Source organism: Scyliorhinus canicula, chromosome 13, assembly GCF_902713615.1.
Source record: "Scyliorhinus canicula chromosome 13, sScyCan1.1, whole genome shotgun sequence".
Taxonomy (NCBI): Eukaryota; Metazoa; Chordata; class Chondrichthyes; order Carcharhiniformes; family Scyliorhinidae; genus Scyliorhinus; species Scyliorhinus canicula.
Genome location: NC_052158.1, coordinates 69,938,874 through 69,961,601, shown reverse-complemented (window position 1 = coordinate 69,961,601; position 22,728 = coordinate 69,938,874). Strand labels below are relative to the sequence as shown.

Genomic DNA, 22,728 nt, shown 5'->3' with positions numbered 1-22,728 from the left:
CCCGGGGCGTTGGCGGCGAGTATTGAGGAGATGCCGCGCATACACCTCGTTCACCGGCCTTGCGTATCGCCGCTTCAGCATCGCGAAGGCACCTGCATAGGTGGAAGCTTCCTCGAGTTGTACAGAGATTTGATGGCTCACCCGGGCATGGAGGAGGCTCAGCTTCTGATCGTCGGTGACGGAGGGCGAGCAGGAGGCTGCGAGGTAGGCCTCGAAACAACGGAGCCAGTGCGAAAAATTCCCTTTGGCCTCCGCGGCTTGTGGGCCGAGTTCCAGTCGGTCAGGTTTGAGGGCCGATTCCATTGTGGTGTTGTAGTCGATTAAATTGATGCGACCATCAATTCACGCGAACAAAGAGTAGATGTAAACTGTGGCTTTAATCGACTAGAACAGTGCCTGCCTGCGACTGCTCTGCTAGTGAGAGCCGCCTATAGGGCTGCTGCTCTTTATACCTCCCCTCAAGGGGCGGAGCCCACAAAGGCACCAACCTGATACATTTCATGTAATATCGTACAATGGTCCATAGGTGGAACCCACATGGGCACCAGCAGTGATACAGTAACATACATGGTGAATGGTTAATACAATACATTCACCACAGGGTTATTAGTATGCAAATCGCATTGGGGTTTCAATACTGTCTGATTCTCGATTAGCAAATGTACATTTAGGCTCTGAGTTTCCTGAATTCTGTATTGGCCATATTACACTTGAGTCTTTGCAAGTGTCCATGTTTCCTTTGTAAGTGGCCATCCCAGATGGCTACAATGGCTTCTATTCCAGGATATAAACTATAGGTTTCAAGGATTGCATTATTGTCTAAACCCCAGGCTGTAGACGTTTCCAATACAAATTAAACCATAGTGTACACCAGTGCTTCTCAAAGTGTGGTACGCGTACCGGTGCCGGTACGCGAGCCATCGTCTGCCGGTACTTGGAGTGTTTCCAGAAAAGAAAGAGACAGTAATCCTGGATTGGCTTGTTTCGCTCACCGGTCCCTGGCACATTGAAAAAAAAACTGCCGGTACGCCACATCAGATAGTTTGAGATGCACTGGTGTACACGATTGTGAACATCCACTAAAACTACATTTTCTCCTCTCCTCCAGCAGGTGCCTGACTTGTGCTATGTGTGCTGTCCTATACATTGGATACGCTATGGTACCTCACTCAAGCAACCATTCACTTTTGCAGGTGAGATACTTGCAACCCCAAGATTCACCCCTGGTCAACAATTAAATTGCTCTCACCCAATGTCCACATACACCTGTACCAACGGCAGAAGTGGGACTTCTGGGTACCTCGCTGAACCAACCATAATTGGGCCAGTTGTAACTTGTGCAACTGTTGCCCGAGTGGTGACCAGTTGTCTCACGCAGACAGTGGTGCTGTTTCTCAACACCAAACCAAACAGTTCCCTTTCCAACCTGAGCTGCCAGGAGTGCTGTCAAGCTGTTTAACAGGTGGATCCTGACAGGTAAATGGTGTTTTCCTGTGTGTGTGTCAGGTGTTCATTTGCAAACTGTTATGTATGATGCTCTTAAAGCTGTCATCAGATTATATGTAGTTATTAAAAGATTTGCACATGAAGAGACCGAACCTTAATGTGCTGACAATGCCCTGTGAGCTTCTCAGGCTGACGGGTCTGTGAAGATTTACTTGAATCTGCCAGAAGACCTCAGAGCTTGAACACGTGAATGGGAATTATGAACCGCCTTCCAATGCTAAGGGAGGGTTCCAGCAAATCTTCCAGACTATAAAGGACACATGTCGGTCCCATTGTTGGACTCACCTGGCTTCTGAGAAGAAGACTTTTTATGTGGAGTGCCTGCAGGCCAAGAATAGCTACTTGTCCAAGGGGAGTGTCCAGGAGGTGCTGAAGGAGGTCGACTAGCTGACTTCTGCGTCTCTGTCCTAACGCTCTTCAGGTACTTGCACAAAATGTTCCCCCCGTTTATTTTTGTTGTTGTTTTATTATTGCTGTGGCCGAATTAGTTTTAGCAAAGAACTCCCACTAGATTTGGCACTTAATTTATTTAAAAACATCACCTCCATTTTGATAAGTCCCACTGTTAAAGATTTTCTAATTCCCTGTTTTAGTCATGTCTCCGATCTGTCTCAATCACTCTGTCGATAAGTGTCACGCTTAACATTTTTCCAACATCAAAAAGCTTTGCCTTCTAATTCAAATGCAATAATGTTATTCAGCCAGAAATAGTGTTCCATTCTCATACAGCAGGCGGAGTCCTGTCAAGCGCCATTTCTGCTTTCTTGCCTTATCCCATTTCCCATGCAATTGAACTAAAATGTTAGATTTAGAATTTAGAACAGTACAGGCCCTTCAGCCCTCGATGTTGTGCCGAGCAATGATCACCCTACTTAAACCCACGTAACCCGGATACCCGTAACCCAACAATCCCCCCATTAACCTTACACTACAGGCAATTTAGCATGGCCAATCCACCTAACCCGCACATCTTTGGACTGTGGGAGGAAACCGGAGCACCCGGAGGAAACCCACGCACACACAGGGAGGACGTGCAGACTCCACACAGACAGTGACCCAGCCGGGAATCGAACCTGGGACCCTGGAGCTGTGAAGCATTGATGCTAACCACCATGCTACCGTGAGGCCCCTTAAGTGCTGACACTGGCTGTGGGACACACTTACAGCTCTGCTGTGGGGGAAGCCTCTCAGTTGTGGAATCCACTGTCGGCAGGTACAGGAGGCCATAAAAGAGCCTCCCATACAAACAGGGAGGCTCTGCATCACAGCCAAAACTTTCCTGCCCCACTCCATTGCCAAGAACATAAGACCTGAGGGCACAAAGGGCATTTTTCAAAATTGAATTTCACTTCCAAGTATTTTGCATTATATTGGTTTCACTTTATTCATTGTGCATCATTGTTATTTGTTGGGACTAGCCTAGTATTTTTTTATTCATTCAAGATGATGTGGGTGTCGCTGGCCAGCAATAATTGCCCATCCCTAACCCTTGAGAAGGTGGTGGTGAGCTGCCTTCTTGAACCGCTACAGTCCCCGAGGTGTAGATACACCCAGAGTGCTATTAGGAGGGAGTTCCAGGATTTTGACCCAGTGACAGTGAAGGAACGGTGATACATTTCCAAGTCGGGTTGATAAATGGCTTGGAGGGCAGCCTCCAGGTGGTGGTGTTGCTATGTATTTGCTGCCCTTGTCCATCTAGGTGATAGTGGTTTGGAAGGTGCTGTTAAAGGAACGTTGGTGAGTTGCTACAGTGCATCTTGTAGATGGTACTTTAGCAGTGGTGAACGGAGTGGATGTTTGTGAATAGGGTGCCAGTCAAATGGGCTGCTTTGTCCTGGATGGTGTTAAGCTTTGAGTGTTTTTGGAGATGTACTCATCCAGGCAAGTAGGGAGTATTACATCGCACTCCTGACTTGTACCTTTGTGGCGCTAACAATTGCACACAAAAGACTCGATACGGAACAAGAGAGGCTTTATTACAGTGAGATGCTATTCCTTTGTCTGCAACTGTAGAATGGCATCTCAGGGAAACATATGAATATTTATACTGCGCCCTGTGGGCGGAGCTAGCCGGCAGGGGCTTACTCGGAAAACCTGTAATACAGGTACTGCTGTACATCCCCTAATGCAAGCACATACATACAGTGGTAGAGATCACCACATTCACCCCCTGTAAAACATGAGTTCGGCAGGGGTGACATGAAACTATAATACATAAACGTGATCTATTTACAGAGGGGGGGAAAAGGAACCAAGAGTCCATCGGGCAACCTGGTGCCCGTCACAGGTTGAGTCGGACCGGCGGTCGGATGTTCCGTTGAGAGCGACGCAGCAGTGGTGGCGACGTCTGCACAGGCGGTGTGGGCGTCGATGGCGTAGGTGCTGGCGGTGTTGGTGCTGGCCAGTGGCGGGATGACTCCGGGAGCGAGCCAAAATCTTCAATGTCCTCTAATGTGGGCAGGAGAACGAGGGATGGACCTGGTGGGGCTGAATTCGGGGGCGCCGAGGAAAAAGAGGGTGGAGCGTGGGTAAGGAGGAGTGTGGGCATGGGATCGGTACCCGAGGGAGCCAGGTCCCTGAGCGAGACTGTGTCCTGGCGGCCGTCGGGGAACTCCGCGTAGGCATATTGGGGGTTCGCGTGGAGCAGGCGTACCTTGTCCACCAGAGGGTCTGCCTTGTGATACCTGACATGCCTACAAAGAAGGACTGGCCCTGGAGCAGCGAGCCAAGTCGGGAGCGACACCCCGGATGTAGACTTTCTAGGGAAGGCAAAAACACGTTCATGGGGTGTATTGTTCGTTGCGGTGCACAGCAGTGACCGAATGGAATGGAGCGCGTCAGGGAGGACCTACTGCCAGCAAGTGGCTGGGAGGTTCCTGGACCGTAGGGCCAGCTGGACGGCCCTCCATAAGTCCCGTTCTCCCTCTCTACCTGCCCGTTTCCCCGGGGGTTGTAGCTGGTCGTCCTGCTGGAGGCGATACCCCTGCTGAGCAGGAACTGACGTAGCTCATCACTCATGAACGATATCCCCTGTCACTGTGGATATAGTCGGGGAAACCGAACAGAGCGAATATGGAATCAAGGGCCTTGATGACGGTGGCAGACGTCATATCCGGGCATGGGATGGCGAAGGGGAACCTAGAGAATTCATCGACCACACTAAGGATGTAGGTGTTGAAATCGGCGGAGGGGAGGGACCCTTTGAAATCCACGCTGAGGCGTTCAAAGGGGCGGGATGCTTTCTCCAGGCGCGCGCGGTCTGGCCAGTAGAAGTGCGGCTTGCACTCCGCACAGACCTGGCAGACTCTGGTGACTGTCCGTACTTCCTCGACGGAGTAGGGCAGATTGCGGGTTTTGACCAGATGGTACAACCGAGTGACCCCCGGATGGCAAAGGCTCTCGTGCAAGGCACGGAGCTGGTTCACTTGTGCACTGGCACATGTACCTTGGGAGAGGGCGTCTGGGGGCTCGTTGAGCTTGCCGGGGCGATACAAGATCTTGTAATTCTAGGTGGAGAGCTCGATTCTCCACCACAAGATTTTGTCGTTTTTGATCTTGCCCCGCTGCGTGTTGTTGAACATGAAGGCTACCGACCGTTGGTCAGTGAGGAGAGTGAATCTCCTGCCTCCAGTGCTGCACCGCTTCAACAATTGCCTGGGCCTCCTTCTCAACAGAGGAGTGTCGGATTTCGGAGGCATGGAGGGTGCGGGAAAAGAATGCCACGGGTCTGCCTGCCTGGTTTAGAGTGGCGGCAAGGGCGACATCTGAAGCGTCGCTCTCTACTTGGAAGGGCAGTGTCTCGTCTACTGCGTGCATCCCGGCGAATACGAGCGAAGGCCTGTTGTACCTCGGCCGTGAGGGGAAATTGTGTGGACTGGATCAGTGGGCGGGCCTTGTTCACGTATTATGGGATCCACTGGGCGTAGTAAGAAAAGAACCCCAGGCAGCGTTTGAGAGCCTTGGGGCAGTGGGGGAGGGGAAGCTCTATGAGGGGGCGCATGCGGTCGGGATCGGGCCCCAGTAGTCCGTTTTGGACTACGTAGCCGAGGATGGCTAAGCGGTCTGTGCGGAACACGCACTTCTCCTTGTTGTACGTGAGATTAAGGAGAGATGCGATGTGGAGGAATTTAGCAAGGTTGGCATCATGGTCCTGCTGGTCGCGGCCGCTGATGGTGACATTGTCTAAGTACAGAAACATGGCCTGCAGTCCGTATCGGTCAACCATTCGTTCCATTGCTCGCTGAAAGACCGAGACCCCGTTAGTGACGCCGAAGGGAACCCTAAGAAATTGATACAGTCGACCGTCCGCCTCGAAGGCAGTGTAGGGACGGTCCGATTTACGGATGGGGAGCTGGTGGTAGGCGGATTTCAGGTCAATTGTTGAGAAGACCCGGTACTGTGCAATCTGACTGACCATATCAGATATGCGAGGGAGGGGGTACGCGTCGAGCTGCGTGTACCGGTTGATGGTCTGGCTGTAGTCCACGACCATCCTGTGTTTCTCCCCAGTTTTAACCACCACCACTTGGGCTCCCCAGGGGCTGTTGCTGGCCTCGCTAATACCCTCCCGAAGCAGCCGCTGGACTTCGAACCTGATGAAGATCTTGTCCTGGGTGCTGTACCGTCTGCTCCTGGTGGCGACGGGCTTGCAATCTTCAGTCAGATTGGCAAAGAGGGAGAGAGGGTCAACCTTGAAGGCCGTGAGGCCGCAAACGGTGAGGGGAGGTAGGGGTCCAACAAATTTGAGGGTGAGGCTCTGGAGGTTACATTGGAAGTCCAGGCCCAGTAAAAGTGTCGCACAGAGGTTGGGGAGAACGTACAGGCGGAAACGGTTGAATTCAACGCCCTGTACGGTGAGTTTAACCAGACAGAAGGCCCGGATTGGGACAGAGTGGGATCCGGAGGCCAGGGAGATCCGCTGGTTGGCGGGATGGACCGCGAGGGAGCAGCGCCTTACCGTGTCCGGATGGATGAAACTGTCCGTGCTCCCAGAGTCGATGAGGCAGGAGGTCACGTGGCCATTGACAAGCACCGTCGTAGAAGCGGTGGCCCGGTTGCGAGGACGGGATTGGTCGAGCGTCATGGAGGCGAGTAGCGGGCGATCGCCCGAAGAGTCCGATGAGTCCGATGAGTAGCGGCTGCGACCCGGGTCCCGTGGTCCCGTTCCGAGGGGAGGACAAAATGGCAGCGTCTGGAGTACCTGCGGGGAAGAAGATGGCGGCGCCCTTGCAGCGCATGTTGCGGGGGCGGGGCAAGATGGCGGCGACCATGGAGCGCACGTTGCGGGGGCGGAGAAAGATGGCGGTGACCATGGAACGCACATGGAGTCGGAGGATGAAGATGGCGGCGCCCATGATGCGCACATGGCAGGGGTGGCGAAAGATGGCGGCTCCCACTGATCGCACATGGAGTCGGGGAAGGAAGATGGTGGTGCCCACTGATCGCACGTGGCCCCGGGGGTGGCGGACGGTAGGGCCCATTGCGCGATCGGCTGCGGTGAGTGGGGGGAGTTCGAGCACGATAGCGGCAACTGCGCGGGACTGACACACCGCTGCAAAGTGGCCTTTCTTGCCACAAGATTTTAGATCGCGGTGCGGGCGGGCAGCGCTGGCGGGGGTGCTTCTGCTGACCGCAGAAGTAGCAGCGGGGACCCCCAGGGTGCGCGGTGCGGCGAGCAGCGCAGGCATACTGCGTGGGAGCGGCCCCAGTCGGGGTGATCGGTTGCGGTGTCCACAAGGGGTAGGATGGGTGGGCCACGTGGCTGGCGGGGTAGGATTGCACATTACGGGAAGCGGCCATCATTGAGAGCGCTAAGGTCTTTGTTGCCGCAAGATTGAGAGCGGCCCCTTCCAGCAGTCGTTGCTGGATGGGGTCCGATGCAATACCCATTACAAATGCATCCCGCATGAGTAGGTTCGAATGTTCCGTGGACGAGATGGCCTGGCAGTCGCAGTCCCGTACTAGAGGGATAAGGGCCCGCCAGAAGTCCTCAATCGACTCACCCGGTTGTTGAACGCGAGTGGAGAGTAAATGTCTCGCAAACAGAGTGTTCGTCGACTGAGCGTAATTCTCTTTGAGCAGTTCCATGGCCCGGGCGTAGGTAGGCGCGTCCTGAATCAGCGGCAACACGCTGGAGCAGCCTTGAATATAGGAGTTGTTCCTTCTGAGCCCCCGGTGGTGTAGGGTCCACTGAGGTGATGTAGGCCTCGAAAACAGTCAGCCAGTGGTTAAAGTCTTTCCTGGCGTGTGGTGACTGCAGATCCAGCTGCAGGCCATCAGGCTTGATTCTGATGTCTATGATGTTGGAAAATCTCACTGTAATAAATTGTGGTGCTAACAATTGCATACAAAAGACTCAATACGGAACAAGAGAGGCTTTATTACAGTGAGATGCTATTCCTTCGTCTGCAGCTGTAGAATGGCATCTCAGGGAAACTTATGAATATTTATACTGCTCCCTGTGGGCGGAGCTAGCCGGCAGGGTCTTACTGGAAAACCTGTAATACAGGTACTGTCATACATCCCCTAATGCAAGCACACACATATATACAGTGGTAGAGATCACCACAACCTTGTAGATGATGGGCAGGCTTTGGAGAGTCAGGAGGTGATTTCCTCGCCACTGGATTCCTAGTTCTTGTAGCCACAGTATTAATATGGGTCGTCCAGTTCATTTTCTGATCAATGGTACCCCCAAGATGTTAATAGTGGGGATTCAACGATTGTAATTCCATTGAATGTCAAGGGGCCATGGTTGAATTATCTTTTGTTGGAGATGGTCAGAGCCTGGTATTTGGGTGGCACAAATGTTACTTGTCACTTGTCAGCCCAAGCCTGGATATTGTCCAGGTTTTGCGGCCTTTGGACATGGACTGCTTCAGTATCTGATGAGTTGCGAATGGTGCTGAACATCGTGTAGTCATCAGCAAACATCCCCACTTCTGACTTTATGATGGAAGGAGGGTCATTGATGAAGCAGCTGAAGATGGTTGGGCCGAGGACACTATCCTGATGAATGCTTGTGATGATATCCTGGAGATGAGAAGATTCACTGGGTTGATCCCAGGTGTGGAGTAGTTTTTATGTGGAGAGGTTGAGTAGGTTGGGTCTGTACTCGTTGGAGTTTTAAAATTCAGAGTGAACTTTGTTGAAACATATGGATACTCTGGGAGCTAGACAGAACAAGATGCTGGGAAGCTGTTTCCCTTTGTGGGAGAGTCGAGGACCAGAGGGCATAATCTCAGAGAGAGGGGCGAGAATGAAGAGAAATTTCAAGGGTGGCATATTTGTGGATTTTTTTTACCATAGAGGTGTGCAGAGGCTGGCTTATTAAGTTTGTTCAAGGCTGAGATAGACTTTTAATCCAGGCTTGTGGGGGTAAGGCGAGCAAGTGGAATTGAGCATTATCATATCAGATCAAGAACAAAGAACAAAGAAAATTACAGCACAGGAACAGGCCCTTCGGCCCTCCCAGCCTGCGCCGATCCAGATCCTTTATCTAAACCTGTGTCCTATTTTCCAAGGTCTACTTCCCTCTGTTCCCGCCCATTCATATACCTGTCTAGATGCTTCTTAAATTATGCTATCGTGCCCGCCTCTACCACCTCCGCTGGTAAAGCGTTCCAGGCACCCACCACCCTCTGCGTAAAAAACTTTCCACGCACATCTCCCTTAAACTTTCCCCCTCTCACCTTGAAATCATGACCCCTTATAACTGACACCCCCACTCTTGGGAAAAGCTTGTTGCTGTCCACCCTGTCCATACCTCTCATAATTTTGTAGACCTCAATCAGGTCCCCCCTCAACCTCCGTCTTTCCAACGAAAACAATCCTAATCTACTCAACCTTTCTTCATAGCTAGCCCCCTCCATACCAGGCAACATCCTGGTGAACCTCCTCTGCACCCTCTCCAAGGCATCCACATCCTTCTGGTAATGTGGCGACCAGAACTGCACGCAGTATTCCAAATGTGGCCGAACCAAAGTCCTATACAACTGTAACATGACCTGCCAACTCTTGTACTCAATACCCCGTCCGATGAAGGCAAGCATACTGTATGCCTTCTTGACCACTCTATCAACCTGCGTTGCCACCTTCAGGGTACAATGGACCTGAACTCCCAGATCTCTCTGCACATCAATTTTCCCCAAGACCCTTCCATTGACCATATAGTCCGCTCTTGAATTTGATCTTCCAAAATGCATCACCTCGCATTTGCCTGGATTGAGCTCCATCTGCCATTTCTCTGCCCAACTCTCCAATCTATCTATATTTTGTTGTATTCGCTGACAGTCCTCCTCGCTATCTGCGCTATCTGCAACTCCACCAATCTTAGTATCGTCTGCAAACTTGCTAATCAGACCAACTATGCCTTCCTCCAGGTCATTTATGTAGATCACAAACAACAGTGGTCCGAGCACGGATCCCTGTGGAACACCACTAGTCACCCTTCTCCATTTTGAGACACTCCCTTCCACCACTACTCTCTGTCTCCTGTTGCCCAGCCAGTTCTTTATCCACCTAGCTAGTACACCCTGAACCCCATACGACTTCACTTTTTCCCAACCTGCCATGGGAAACCTTATCAAACGCCTTACTAAAGTCCATGTATATGACATCTACAGCCCTTCCCTCATCAATTAACTTCATCACTTCCTCAAAGAATTCTATTAGGTTTGTAAGACATGACCTTCCCTGCACAAAACCATGCTGCCTATCACTGATAAGTCTATTTTCTTCCAGATGTGAATAGATCCTATCCCTCAGTATCTTCTCCAACAGTTTGCCTATCACTGACGTCAAGCTCACAGGTCTATAATTCCCTGGATTTTCCCTGCTACCCTTCTTAAACAAAGGGACAACATTAGCAATTCTCCAGTCCTCCGGGACCTTACCCGTGCTCATGAATGCTGCAAAGATATCTGTTAAGGCCCCAGCTATTTCGACCCTCGCTTCCCTCAGTAACCTGGGATAGATCCCATCCGGTCCTGGGGACTTGTCCATCTTAATGTCTTTTAGAATACCCAAAACTTCCCCCTTCCGTATGGCAACTTGACCGAGAGTATTTAAACATGCATCCCTAGCCTCAACATCCGTCTTGTCCCTCTCCTTTGTGAATACCGATGCAAAGTACTCATTAAGAATCTTACCCATTTCCTCTGAGTCCACGCATAAATTCCCTCTTTTGTCTTTAAGTGGGCCAATCCTTTCTCTAGTTACCCTCTTGCTCCTTACATACGAATAAAATGCTTTGGGATTTTCCTTAACCCTGTTAGCCAAAGATATTTCATGACCCCTATTAGCCCTCTTTATTGCACGTTTGAGATTCGTCCTACTTTCCCGATATTCCTCCAAAGCTTCATCAGTTTTGAGTTGCCTCGATCCTATGTATGCTTCCTTTTTCATCTGAGCTAGTCTCACAATTTCACCCGTCATCCATGGTTCCTTAATCTTGCCATTTCTATCTTTCATTTTCACAGGAACATGTCTGTCCTGCACTCTAATCAACCTTTCCTTAAAAGACTTCCACATTTCAAATGTGGATTTACCCTTAAACAGCTGCTCCCAATCCACATTCCCTAGCTCCTGCCAAATTTTGTTATACTCTGCCTTGCCCCAATTTAGTACTCTTCCTTTCGGACCCCTCTTGTCCTTGTCCATGAGTATTCTAAAACTTACGGAATTGTAATCGCTATTCCCAAAGTAATCACCAACTGAAACATCAACCACCTGGCCGGGATCATTCCCCAATACCAGGTCCAGTATGGCCCCTTCCCGAGTTGGACTATTTACATACTGCTCTAAAAAACTCTCCTGGATGCTCCTTACAAACTCTGCTCCATCTATGCCTCCAACACTACACGAATCCCATTCAATGTTGGGGAAGTTAAAATCTCCCATCACAACCAACCTATTGCTCCTACATTTTTCTATAATCTGTCTGCATATTTGTACCTCTACTTCATGCTCGCTTTTGGGAGGCCTGTAGTAAAGTCCCAACAATGTTACTGCACCCTTCCTATTTCTCAGCTCCACCCATATTGCCTCAGTGCTCGAATTCTCCATCATGCCCTCCTTAATCACAGCTGTGATATCATCTCTGACGAGTAATGCAACTCCTCCACCCCTTCTACCTCCCTCTCTATCCCTCCTGAAGCATCTATACCCTGGGATATTCAGTTGCCAGTCCTGCCCTTCCCTCAACCAAGCCTCAGTAATACCAATAGCATCATATTCCCAGGTACTGATCCAAGCCCTAAATTCATCTGCCTTACCTACTACACTTCTCGCATTTAAAAAAATGCACCTCAGACCACCTTTGCGTTCATCATCTCTTCCCTGTCTACTCTTCCCCTTAGTCACATTGGGTTTATTGTCTCGTACCTTACTGGCTTTAGTTGCTGCTTCTTTACTGACCTCTAACTTCCTAATCTGGTTCCCATCCCCCTGCCACATTAGTTTAAAACCTCCCCAACAGTGTTAGCAAAAGCACTCCCTAGGACATTGGTTCCAGTCCTGCCCAGGTGTAGACCATCCGGTTTGTAATGGTCCCACCGCCCTCAGAACCGGTTCCAATGTCCCAAAAATCTGAACCCCTCCCTCCTGCACCATCTCTCAATCTCTGATGTTACTGAATGGCAGAGCAGATTCAATGGGCCAAATGGCCTACTTCTGCTCCTACGCTGTATGATCTGAGATGACTAACCTCCAATAACGACAACCATCTTCCTTTGTGCTAAGTATGACTCCAACCAACAGAGAGGTTTCCCCTGATACCCATTGAAGTACTTTAGGTAAGGTTTACTGCAATGAATGCGACTTCTGAGTGCTGGAAGTTGGGTAATTAAGGGAGTTAGGGAAGGAAAGGAAAGAGTGTTTTTTGATTTTTGTTATCTAAATTTTCTCGAACTTCAGGAAGTGGTTTTACTCTGCTGCAGGAGAAGAAGCAAGTTATTTAGTGAGTGTCTGGTAAGTGCCTATAATTTAGTACATTCCTAAGGTTCCAAATACTCTAGCAACTGGTCATAAGGAACTTAAATAAATAAAATAATTAAATAGTTAAGTAGAACACATTAAGGATGGCAGAACTGGTGATGTGTCACATTTGCAGCATGTGAGAACTCCTGGATTCCAGTTTGATCCAAGGCAAGCATTTCTGCAGTAAGTGTTTGAAGTTCAAACAGCTTTGATTCAGAGTTTATGAGCTGGAGGCTGAATTAAAGACACTGCAAAGCATCAAGGAGAGGGGAAGTTACCTGCATTCTTTATACCAGGAAACAGTCACACCTCTTGGGACAGGCTCTTCTGATTTGGTCAGGGACAGGAGCGTATGACTGCAAGTGATGAATCCGTATTTCGAAGGTTGATGTGGGAGGGGTGCGTCCGGTTTGTGGGACACAATCACCAGCAGTGGAGAAAGTGAGGTCTGCACTGTTGGGAAGATCTACACCTGAACCATGCAAGGGCTGATATTTTTGTGAACTGCATAGCTAGGGAAATAGAGAGAGTTTTAAACTAAATAGTGAGGGTAAGGGATAGAATTTGGGAAGATGTGGTAAATCAAAGAGCAGAGATGAGGAAAAAGCGAAAGGTATTATTATGGGAAATGAAAAAAATCAGACCATGACAGGTAAGGGTAGAGGGTACAAATCTAACAGTAAGTCAACAGATGAGACTAGAGGTTATATAAAGAATACAAGGATAAAACTAAAAGCTCTGTATCTGAATGCACATTCAAAATGCAACATTCAAAATATTCAAGCCAGTGAACAAAGTCTTTCCTGGCGTGAGGCGACTGCGGATCCAGCTGCAGATGGTCAGGCTTGATTCTGATGTCCATGGTGAACGGAAAATCACACAGCAATAAATTGTGGCGCTAACAATTATACTCAAAGACGAGAGATAAGTACAATATAGGCTTTATTGTTGTGTGATGCTATTCCTCTGGCTGCAACTGAAGACTAGAGTCTGAGTGACTCACACGCATATTTATACACAAGCTCCCTGTGGGCTGAGCTAGCCGGCAGGGGCTTACCGGAGGAACCTGTATTACAGGTACAGCCATACATCCCCCTACTGCAAGTATGCATATCTACAGTGGTTATCACCACAACCAATGAACTGAGAGTGCACACACAAATAAATAAGTACGATTTGATAGCCATTATAGAGACCTGGTTGTAGGAGGACATGGATTGGAACCTCAATATTCAGAGATAAAGGATATTTAAGGTCAGGAAGTGAGAAAAAGGTGAAGGGGTGGCTCTCTTAGTTAATGATGGTATCAGCACAATAGGGAGGCAGAAACTTAGTTGAGGAAACCAGGACAAGGATGTGGAAACAGTTTGGGTAGAGATAAGAAATGGTAAAGGCAAAAGGTCACTTGTAGGAGTCATGTGCAGACCTCTTAACAGTAACCATATAGTAGGATGGAACATAAAGGAAGAAATAATAGGAGCTTGTTAAGAAAGGTACGGCAGAAATCATGGGAGGTTTTAACTTACATCCAGAATGGAAATGTCAGGTGGACAAAGGTAGTCCAGATGAGGAGTTTGTTGAATGTGTTTGGTACAGTTCCTTAGAGCAGCTTATTCTGGAGTCAATCAGAGAGCAGGCTATCCTAGAACTGGTATTGTGCAATGCAATGGGGGCAATTAACAATCTCATAGTGAAGGCGCCAGTAGGGTATTTGCAACCATAATATGATTGAATTTTACTGTCAGTTTGAGAGAGAGAGGAGTGGGTCTGAGACTATATTTTTAACTTAAATAAGGGCACCTTAAGGGTATGAAAGCTGAGATGGCGAAGGTGAATTGGCAAATTAATTTCAGGGCTAGGTCAATATAGATGCAATATCAAATGTTTCAGAGGATATTTCAGAATTTACAGAATAGATACATTCCAACGAGTAAGGGAAAATCTAAGAGAGTGACCCACCATCTATGGTTAACTAGAACAATTGTAGATAGTATCAAACTTAATGAAAAAGCATCTAATTATGCAAAGACAGGTGGCAGGTCAGAAGGTTGGACAGAATAGAAGGAACAGCAAAAGATGACAGGGACCAGTGCTGGGACCTCAACTGCTTACAATTTATATTTGAATGAAGGGATTGAAGATATGGTTGCCAAATTTTCTGATGGCACAAAGATTGGTCAGAAAGTAGAGGACATAAGGAGTCTGCAAAAATATATAGATTTGCCAAATAAGTGAGCAGAGATCTGACAAATGGAGTATAACATGGGGAAATGTGGAATTGTCCATTTTGGCAGGAAGAACGGAAAAGCTTATTATCTCAAATAGTGAGAGATTGCAGAGTTCTGAAGTGCAGAGGGATGTAGGTGTCCCTGTGCACAAATCACAAAAGGCTAGTATGCACATACAGCAAGTAATTAAGAAAACAAATAGAATGTTATTATTTATTATGAGGGAATTGAATACAGAAGTATGAAGGTTATGCTTCAGTTGTACAGGGCATGAGTGAGACTACATTTGGAGTATTGTGTACCGTATTGGGTCACCTTACTAAAAGAAGGATGGATTGGATTTGGATTGGATTTGTTTATTGTCATGTGTACCGAGGTACAGTGAAAAGTATTTTTCTGCAAGCAGCTCAACAGATCATTCAGTACATGGGAAGAAAAGGGAATTAAACAAAATTCAAGAAAATACAAGAAAATACATAATAGGGCAACACAAGATATACAATGTACTACATAAGCATTGGCATCGGGTGAAGCATACAGGGTGTAGTGTTAATGAGGTCAGTCAATAAGAGGGTCATTTAGGAGTCTGGTGACAGTGGGAAAGAAGATGTTTTTGAGTCTGTTCGTGCGTGTTCTCAGACTTCTGTATCTCCTGCCCGATGGAAGAAGTTGGAAGAGTGAGTAAGCCGGGTGGGAGGGGTCTTTGATTATGCTGCCCACTTTTCCCAGGCAGCAGGAGGTGTAGATGGAGTCAATGGATGGGAGGCAGGTTTGTGTGATGGACTGGGCGGTATTCACGACTCTCTGAAGTTCCTTGCGGTCCTGGGCCGAGCAGTTGCCATACCAGTCTGTGATGCAACCTGATAGGATGCTTTCTATGGTGCATCTGTAAAAGTTGGTAAGGATTAATGTGGACATGCCGAATTTCCTTAGTTTCCTGAGGAAGTATAGGCGCTGTTGTGCTTTCTTCGTGATAGCGTCGACGTGAGTGGACCTGGACAGACCAGGATGGATGTAAATGTGTTGGACGCAGTTCAGAGAAGGTTTACCAGACTAATACATGGAGGAATGAGTGGGTTGTCTTAATAGGATAGAATCATAGAAAGCCTATAGTGCAGAAGAAGGCCATTTGGCATTGAATCTGCACCGACCTTCAGAAAGAGCAGCCTATCTTTGCCCACTCCATCACCCCATCCGCATAACCTCACCCAACCTTTGGCCACTAACGGTCAATTTAGCTTGGTCAATCCACCTAACCTGCACATCATTGGACTGTGGGAGGAAACCGGAACACCCAAAAGAAACCCATGCAGACACAGGAAGAATGTACAAACTCCACACAGTCAGTCAAAGTTGCAATCGAACCTGGCGCTGTGAGGCAGCAGCGCTAACAGGTTGGACAGGTTAGGTTTGTACCTGCTGGAGTTTAGAAGGGTACGAGTCGACTTGATTGAAACATGTGAGATCCTGCGGGGTCTTGACAGGGTGGATTTGAACAGGATGTTTCCTCTTGTGGGAGAATCTAGAACTAGAGGTACCTCTTTAAAAATAAGGAGCCAGCCATTTAAAATGCTTCCAACAATTTTACATCCTTCCTTAAGTGAGGTGAGCAATATGGAAACTTTTTTCAGAGTCGTGAGTCTCGAACTCTCTCCCTGAAAAGGTGATGGAAGCAGTGTCTTTGAATATTTTGACGGTAAAGATGGGTAGATTCTTGATAAGCAAGGGGGTGATAGGTTATTGAGGGTAAGATGGATTCAGATTTGAGGTTACTTTCAGATTAGCCATGATGGTATTAAATGGCAGAGCAGTCTCGAGGGGCTGAATGGCCTACTGCTCCTTGTTCGGCATTTGTGGCTGAAGATTGTAACAAATGCTCAGCCTTATCTTTTGCACTGACGTGCTGGGCTCCCCCATTATTGAGAATGGTGATATTTGTGGAGTCAAAGAGCAAAATATACCAGCATGCCTCATGCATGACATGCATTGATAGCTACAGGGAAATTAAGGTTGTTTCCTTTCTTGTGGAAGAAACAATGCAGGATTAAGAGGAGGCGGTGGCATAGTAGTAGTCTCACTGGTTCAAATCCTGCCACTGCAGATGGTGAAATTTGAAGTCAATAAAAATCTGGAATTAAAAGTCTAATGATGCCCATGAAACCATTGTTGATTGTTATGTAAACCCATCTGGTTCACTAATGTCCTTCAGGGAATGAAATCTGCCATCCTTATCTGGTCTGGCCGACATGTGACTCCAAACCCACAGCAATGTGGTTGACTCTTATCTGCCCTCAAGGGCAATTAGGGATGGGCAATAAATGCTGGCCCAGCCTGCGGCACCCACGTTCCATGAATGAATAAAAAAACAATGAAAATGTTGAAGCAACTCATTGTATGGTCACTGTCAGCCAACACCCAGAGATGGACCCACATGTGGGCTGTACTGACAACTCCCTTTAGGCTCTTCATTTTCTTACCATTACTGACTATTCTGACCACCCCTCCTGCACCACACCCAGGACATCTGGCCTTTCCCACTGCACCCTCCATGCCCTCAAACACACCCTATGTCCTCTAGATCCCGTTTCCACTACCAATACCACAGCACCACTCCAACCACTGTCCCCCTCCCCCTCCCCCGAGGCTACACCGCCGACTCACCCTTGCTGATCCCGAGCCTCCATGCAAGCTGCCATTCTCCTGTTCCCCTCTCTTGAATTAAACAAAGGATAAAATTATTTACTCGATCAAACGATTCAAGATTTTAAAGATCTCTGTCAAATTTTTCTTGAACATTCTCTACTCCAGAGAAAATTCCCAGTAGTTCTCGTCTCTCTATGTAACTTACGTCACTTTAATAAATTTCCTGTGTACTCTTTCTAAAACTTTGACAACTTTAATAAAGTTAGAATTTTAAAAAAAACTTTTAGAGTGCCCAATTAATTTTTTCCAATTAAGGTGCAATTTAGCATGGCCAATTCACCTACTCTGCACATCTTTGCATTGTGGGGGTGAAACCCACACAAACACTGGGAGAATGTGCAAACTCCACACGGACAATGACCCAGAGCCGGGATCGAACCTGGGACCGCGGCACCGTGAGGCACAGTGCTAACCACAGCGCCACTGTGCTGCCGCTGAAGTGCCCAGAATTTGCCACAATACTCCAGCTAGGAGATAGCCAGTGTTTCATAAAGATTCAATATGTCATCCCTGCTTTTGTGCTCCATGGAGGCGATTTTGCGCCCTCTTTCGCCCACACTGAATATTCAAACTGTGCCATGACATGACATTGGTGTGGTTTACAACATAGAACATAGAACAGTACAGCACAGAACAGGCCCTTCGGCCCTCGATGTTGTGCCGAGCCATGATCACCCTACTCAAACCCACGTATCCACCCTATACCCCCAACAACCCCCCCCTTAACCTTACTTTTATTAGGACACTATGGGCAATTTAGCATGGCCAATCCACCTAACCCGCACATCTTTGGACTGTGGGAGGAAACCGGAGCACCCGGAGGAAACCCACGCACACAGGGGGAGGACGTGCAGACTCTACACAGACAGTGACCCAGCCGGGAATCGAACCTGGGACCCTGGAACTGTGAAGCATTTATGCTAACCACCATGCTACCCTGCTGCCCCAACTGCCTCAAGTAGAGAATGTTCAAGAACAACAGCGTGAATCAGTTAAAAAAGTGAATCAGTCAAGGGAGTTCCCCCAAGGGCATAGCTCCAGGGGCAGAGGGAAATGCCCAGGCGGTACCAACCTGTGCCAGGGATGGACCCTCTGTGGAGCCCCATTGGGGGAGGGGTTCATATCATGTTTGTTGGGGAGGGGGATTAGAGAGCCCTAATGCTGATGCTTATGGAGGCGCTGAGGTGGGAGGGGGGATAGGGGACGGAAGGGAGGGAGTGTGCAGATGCTGAGGAATGTGGGCCAGGATGGGTGGGGGGGGGGGGGCTCTTGGTGCTTGTGGAGGAGGGGAAAATGTCTGCCATATCCATGGGTGGGAGGCTGGGGGCCACTTTCAGGCTGACCAACCTGCTATTGTGAATGTGTAAATCACACCCACTGAATTTCTTTTTCAGAGAGGCTCAAAATCGGGACTAAAAACTCAGCTGTGCAACTGGAAAGCGAGAGGCCAGGTTCCAGTCAGAGCCAGGCACTCTCAAAAACAACATGGGAAAAATATACCCCATGCCTCCAGTAACAAACCCATGGATCCATGTGCTTTTTAATAACTTTCTTGTATTTTCTTGTCATTGTTAATGATTTGCATTTATATCTGACCCAGAGTGTGAAAGGACAGTGTCTGACCCACTGTCCCACCCAGTCCCAGTGTGAAAGGACAGTGTCTGACCCACTGTCCCACCCAGTCCCAGAGTGTGAGAGGACAGTGTCTGACCCACTGTCCCACCCAGTCCCAGTGTGAAAGGACAGTGTCTGACACACTGTACACCCAGTCCCAGAGTGTGAAAGGACAGCGTCTGACCCACTGTCCCACCCAGTCCCAGAGTTTGAAAGGACAGTGTGTGACCCACTGTCCCACCCAGTCCCAGAGCGTGAAAGGACAGTGTCTGACCCACTGTCCCACCCAGTCCCAGAGTGTGAAAGGACAGTGTCTGACCCACTGTCCTACCCAGTCCCAGAGTGTGAAAGGACAGTGTCTGACCCACTGTTCCACCCAGTCCCAGAGTGTGAAAGGACAGTGTCTGACCCACTGTCCCAGTGTGTGAAAGGACAGTGTCTGACCCACTGTCCCACCCAGTCCCAGAGTGTGAAAGGACAGTCTGACACACTGTACACCCAGTCCCAGAGTGTGAAAGGATAGTGTCTGACCCACTGTCCTACCCAGTCCCAGGGTGTGAAAGGACAATGTCTGATCCACTGTACCACCCAGTCCCAGAGTGTGAACGGACAGTGTGTGACCCACTGACCCACCCAGTCCCAGGGTATGAAAGGATAGTGTCTGACCCACTGTCCCACCCAGTCCCAGGGTGTGAAAGGACAGTGTGTGACCCACTGTCCCACCCAGTCCCAGAGTGTGAAAGGACAGTGTCTGACCCACTCTCACATCCAGTCCCAGAGTGTGAAAGGACAGTGTCTGACCCACTGACCTACCCAGTCCCAGAGTGTGAAAAGACAGTGTCTGACCCACTTTACCACCCAGTCCCAGAGTGTGAGAGGACAGTGTCTGACCCACTGTCCCACCCAGTCCCAGAGTGTGAAAGGACAGTGTGTGACCCACTGTCGTACCCAGTCCCAGAGTGTGAAAGGACAGTGTGTGACCCACTGTCGTACCCAGTCCCAGAGTGAGAAAGGACAGTATCTGACCCACTGTCCCACCCAGTCCCAGAGTGTGAAAGGACAGTGTCTGACCCACTGTCCCACCCAGTCCCAGAGTGTGAAAGGACAGTGTCTGACCCACTGTCCCACCCAGTCCCAGAGTGTGAAAGGACAGTGTGTGACCCACTGTCCCACCCAGTCCCAGAGTGTGAAAGGACAGTGTCTGACCCACTGTCCCACCCAGTCCCAGAGTGTGAAAGGACAGTATCTGACCCACTGCCCCACCCAGTCCCAGAGTGTGAAAGGACAGTATCTGACCCACTGACCCACCCAGTCCCAGAGTGTGAAAGGACAGTGTCTGACCCACTGTCCCACCCAGTCCCAGAGTGTGAAAGGACAGTGTGTGACCCACTGTCGTACCCAGTCCCCGAGTGTGAAAGGACAGTGTCTGACCCACTGTCCCACCCAGTCCCAGTGTGAAAGGACAGTGTCTGACCCACTGTCCCACCCAGTCCCAGAGTGTGAAAGGACAGTGTCTGACCCACTGTCCCACTCAGTCCCAGTGTGACAGGACAGTGTCTGACCCACTGTCCCACCCAGTCCCAGAGTGTGAAAGGACAGTGTCTGACCCACTATCCCACCCAGTCCCAAAGTATGAAAGGACAGTGTCTGACCCACTGTCCCACTCAGTCCCAGTGTGACAGGACAGTGTCTGACCCACTGTCCCACCCAGTCCCAGAGTGTGAAAGGACAGTGTCTGACCCACTGACCCACCCAGTCCCAGAGTGTGAAAGGACAGTGTGTGACCCACTGTCGTACCCAGTCCCAGAGTGTGAAAGGACAGTATCTGACCCACTGACCCACCCAGTCCCAGAGTGTGAAAGGACAGTGTCTGACCCACTGTCCCACCCAGTCCCAGAGTGTGAAAGGACAGTGTGTGACCCACTGTCGTACCCAGTCCCCGAGTGTGAAAGGACAGTGTCTGACCCACTGTCCCACCCAGTCCCAGTGTGAAAGGACAGTGTCTGACCCACTGTCCCACCCAGTCCCAGTGTGAAAGGACAGTGTCTGACCCACTGTCCCACCCAGTCCCAGTGTGAAAGGACAGTGTCTGACCCACTATCCCACCCAGTCCCAGAGTATGAAAGGACAGTGTCTGACCCACTGTCCCACCCAGTCCCAGAGTGTGAAAGGACAGTGTCTGACCCACTATCCCACCCAGTCCCAGAGTGTGAAAGGACAGTGTCTGACTCACTGTCCCACCCAGTCCCAGAGTGTGAAAGAGATTAATGAGTGTGTAGTCCTGGATCCTTGGTAATGTATTCTTTAATTATTCTACCATTTATGAAAAATCCTATTTTGGTGTTGCTCAAGTTTTTTCTTGCTTTCTCTTCCACCCAGGCCCCGTAATTACCACACAGCCGCATTGCATAAAGGATGAGTGCCACCAAAAAGAACATTGTCTACAAAAAAGTGTCTCGTGACAAATCGGTTGGTACTTTGACGTCTCCTTTTCCTCGCCTCTTTTCTTTTCTAAGAACACAAGCAAGCAGAGAATGATAAAGGTTCTGTCTGTGCCCACATACTCTGTACAATCTACCATGCCTTGGGACCTAACCCACCCATTTTATAAATACCAATTGTAACCCGCTAATTTCAATTGATTCTCCCTTACCTTCGACCCAGCTTTCCTGTTGTGACTTAGTTATTTATTTAGAAACTTACATACTGTGCCCAACTAGTCCATAGTTGCAAAACTCAAATCACAATACCCATCATTAAATGTGGTTCTGTGATTGGACAACATTTTTTCAACAGGGTGTCACAGTGGTTAGCACCGCTGCCTCAGAGGCAGGGTTTGATTCCAGCCTTGGGTTCTCCCGTGTCTGCGTGGGTTTCTTCCGGTTGCTCCAGATTCCTCCCAGATGCTTGATGGGTGAATTGGACATTCTGATTTCTCCCTCTGTGTACCCGAACAGGTGTGGCGACTAGAGGCTTTTCACAGTAACTTCATTGCCATGTTAATGTAAGCCTACTTGTGACAATAATAAAGATTGTTATATGTGTGGGTGATGTGGATCGGCCATGATCAATGAGTGGGGTTGCGTGACTAGGGTGGGGGCAGGGGCCTAGGTTGAGTGCTGCTTCGGAAGGTTGGTAAATGGCCTCTTTCTGCACTGTAGAGATTCTATGGAATGCTCAAGCTGCTATGAATTATGCTGACAGCCAATTCAAGATCATCAGTAAAGCTTGCAGTGTGGTGCATTTTCCTGTACAGGAAGCTACATATGTGCGCAGGCAGAAAGCACATGCACACACATTGTACCTGTTTCAGCTAAACAAAATAAGTGACAGCCATTCACTGGTTCATTCCTCAGGACAATTCCTTCACCAATCAGAGTCAAAGATAACCCAGGGCCCGGAACACTGGGCACCCCAGGACACTCAGAAATAATTTAATGAAAAAGACCATGGGCAATCACATTCACCTTCTGCCATCCTCAAAGTTGCATGAGGCAAAGATAATTGAATTACTTACTAATAATGGTAATTATTGTCAGTGAATTAGTCTACTAACGGACCCAGACATGAGACATGGAAAACTCCTGTGGTGGGAACCATAGATCTAAGTTCACTTGTTCCTCCTGAGCACTTATCGTTTGGTGTGTCCCAAATTATTCATATATTATAACCCAAAATATAATTTTACAACATAAATTAT

The 22,728-nt window shown here is 48.8% G+C and overlaps 1 protein-coding gene across 2 annotated transcripts in view; it reads left to right on the top strand.

Annotated features, from left to right (window-relative positions):
* Positions 1 to 1,697: 1,697 nt before the first annotated feature.
* Positions 1,698 to 22,728, top strand: part of LOC119976787 (S-arrestin-like) — a 73,166-nt gene continuing 52,135 nt past the window's right edge. The window contains exons 1-3 of one of the 2 annotated variants that reach the window (XM_038817571.1): positions 1,698 to 1,927; positions 12,421 to 12,474; positions 21,408 to 21,497. In XM_038817571.1, coding sequence (XP_038673499.1) covers positions 21,444 to 21,497 — 54 coding nt within the window. In that variant the 5' untranslated portion in view covers positions 1,698 to 1,927; positions 12,421 to 12,474; positions 21,408 to 21,443. The remainder of the gene's footprint in view (positions 1,928 to 12,420; positions 12,475 to 21,407; positions 21,498 to 22,728) is intronic. The other variant, XM_038817570.1, reaches the window with a different exon arrangement.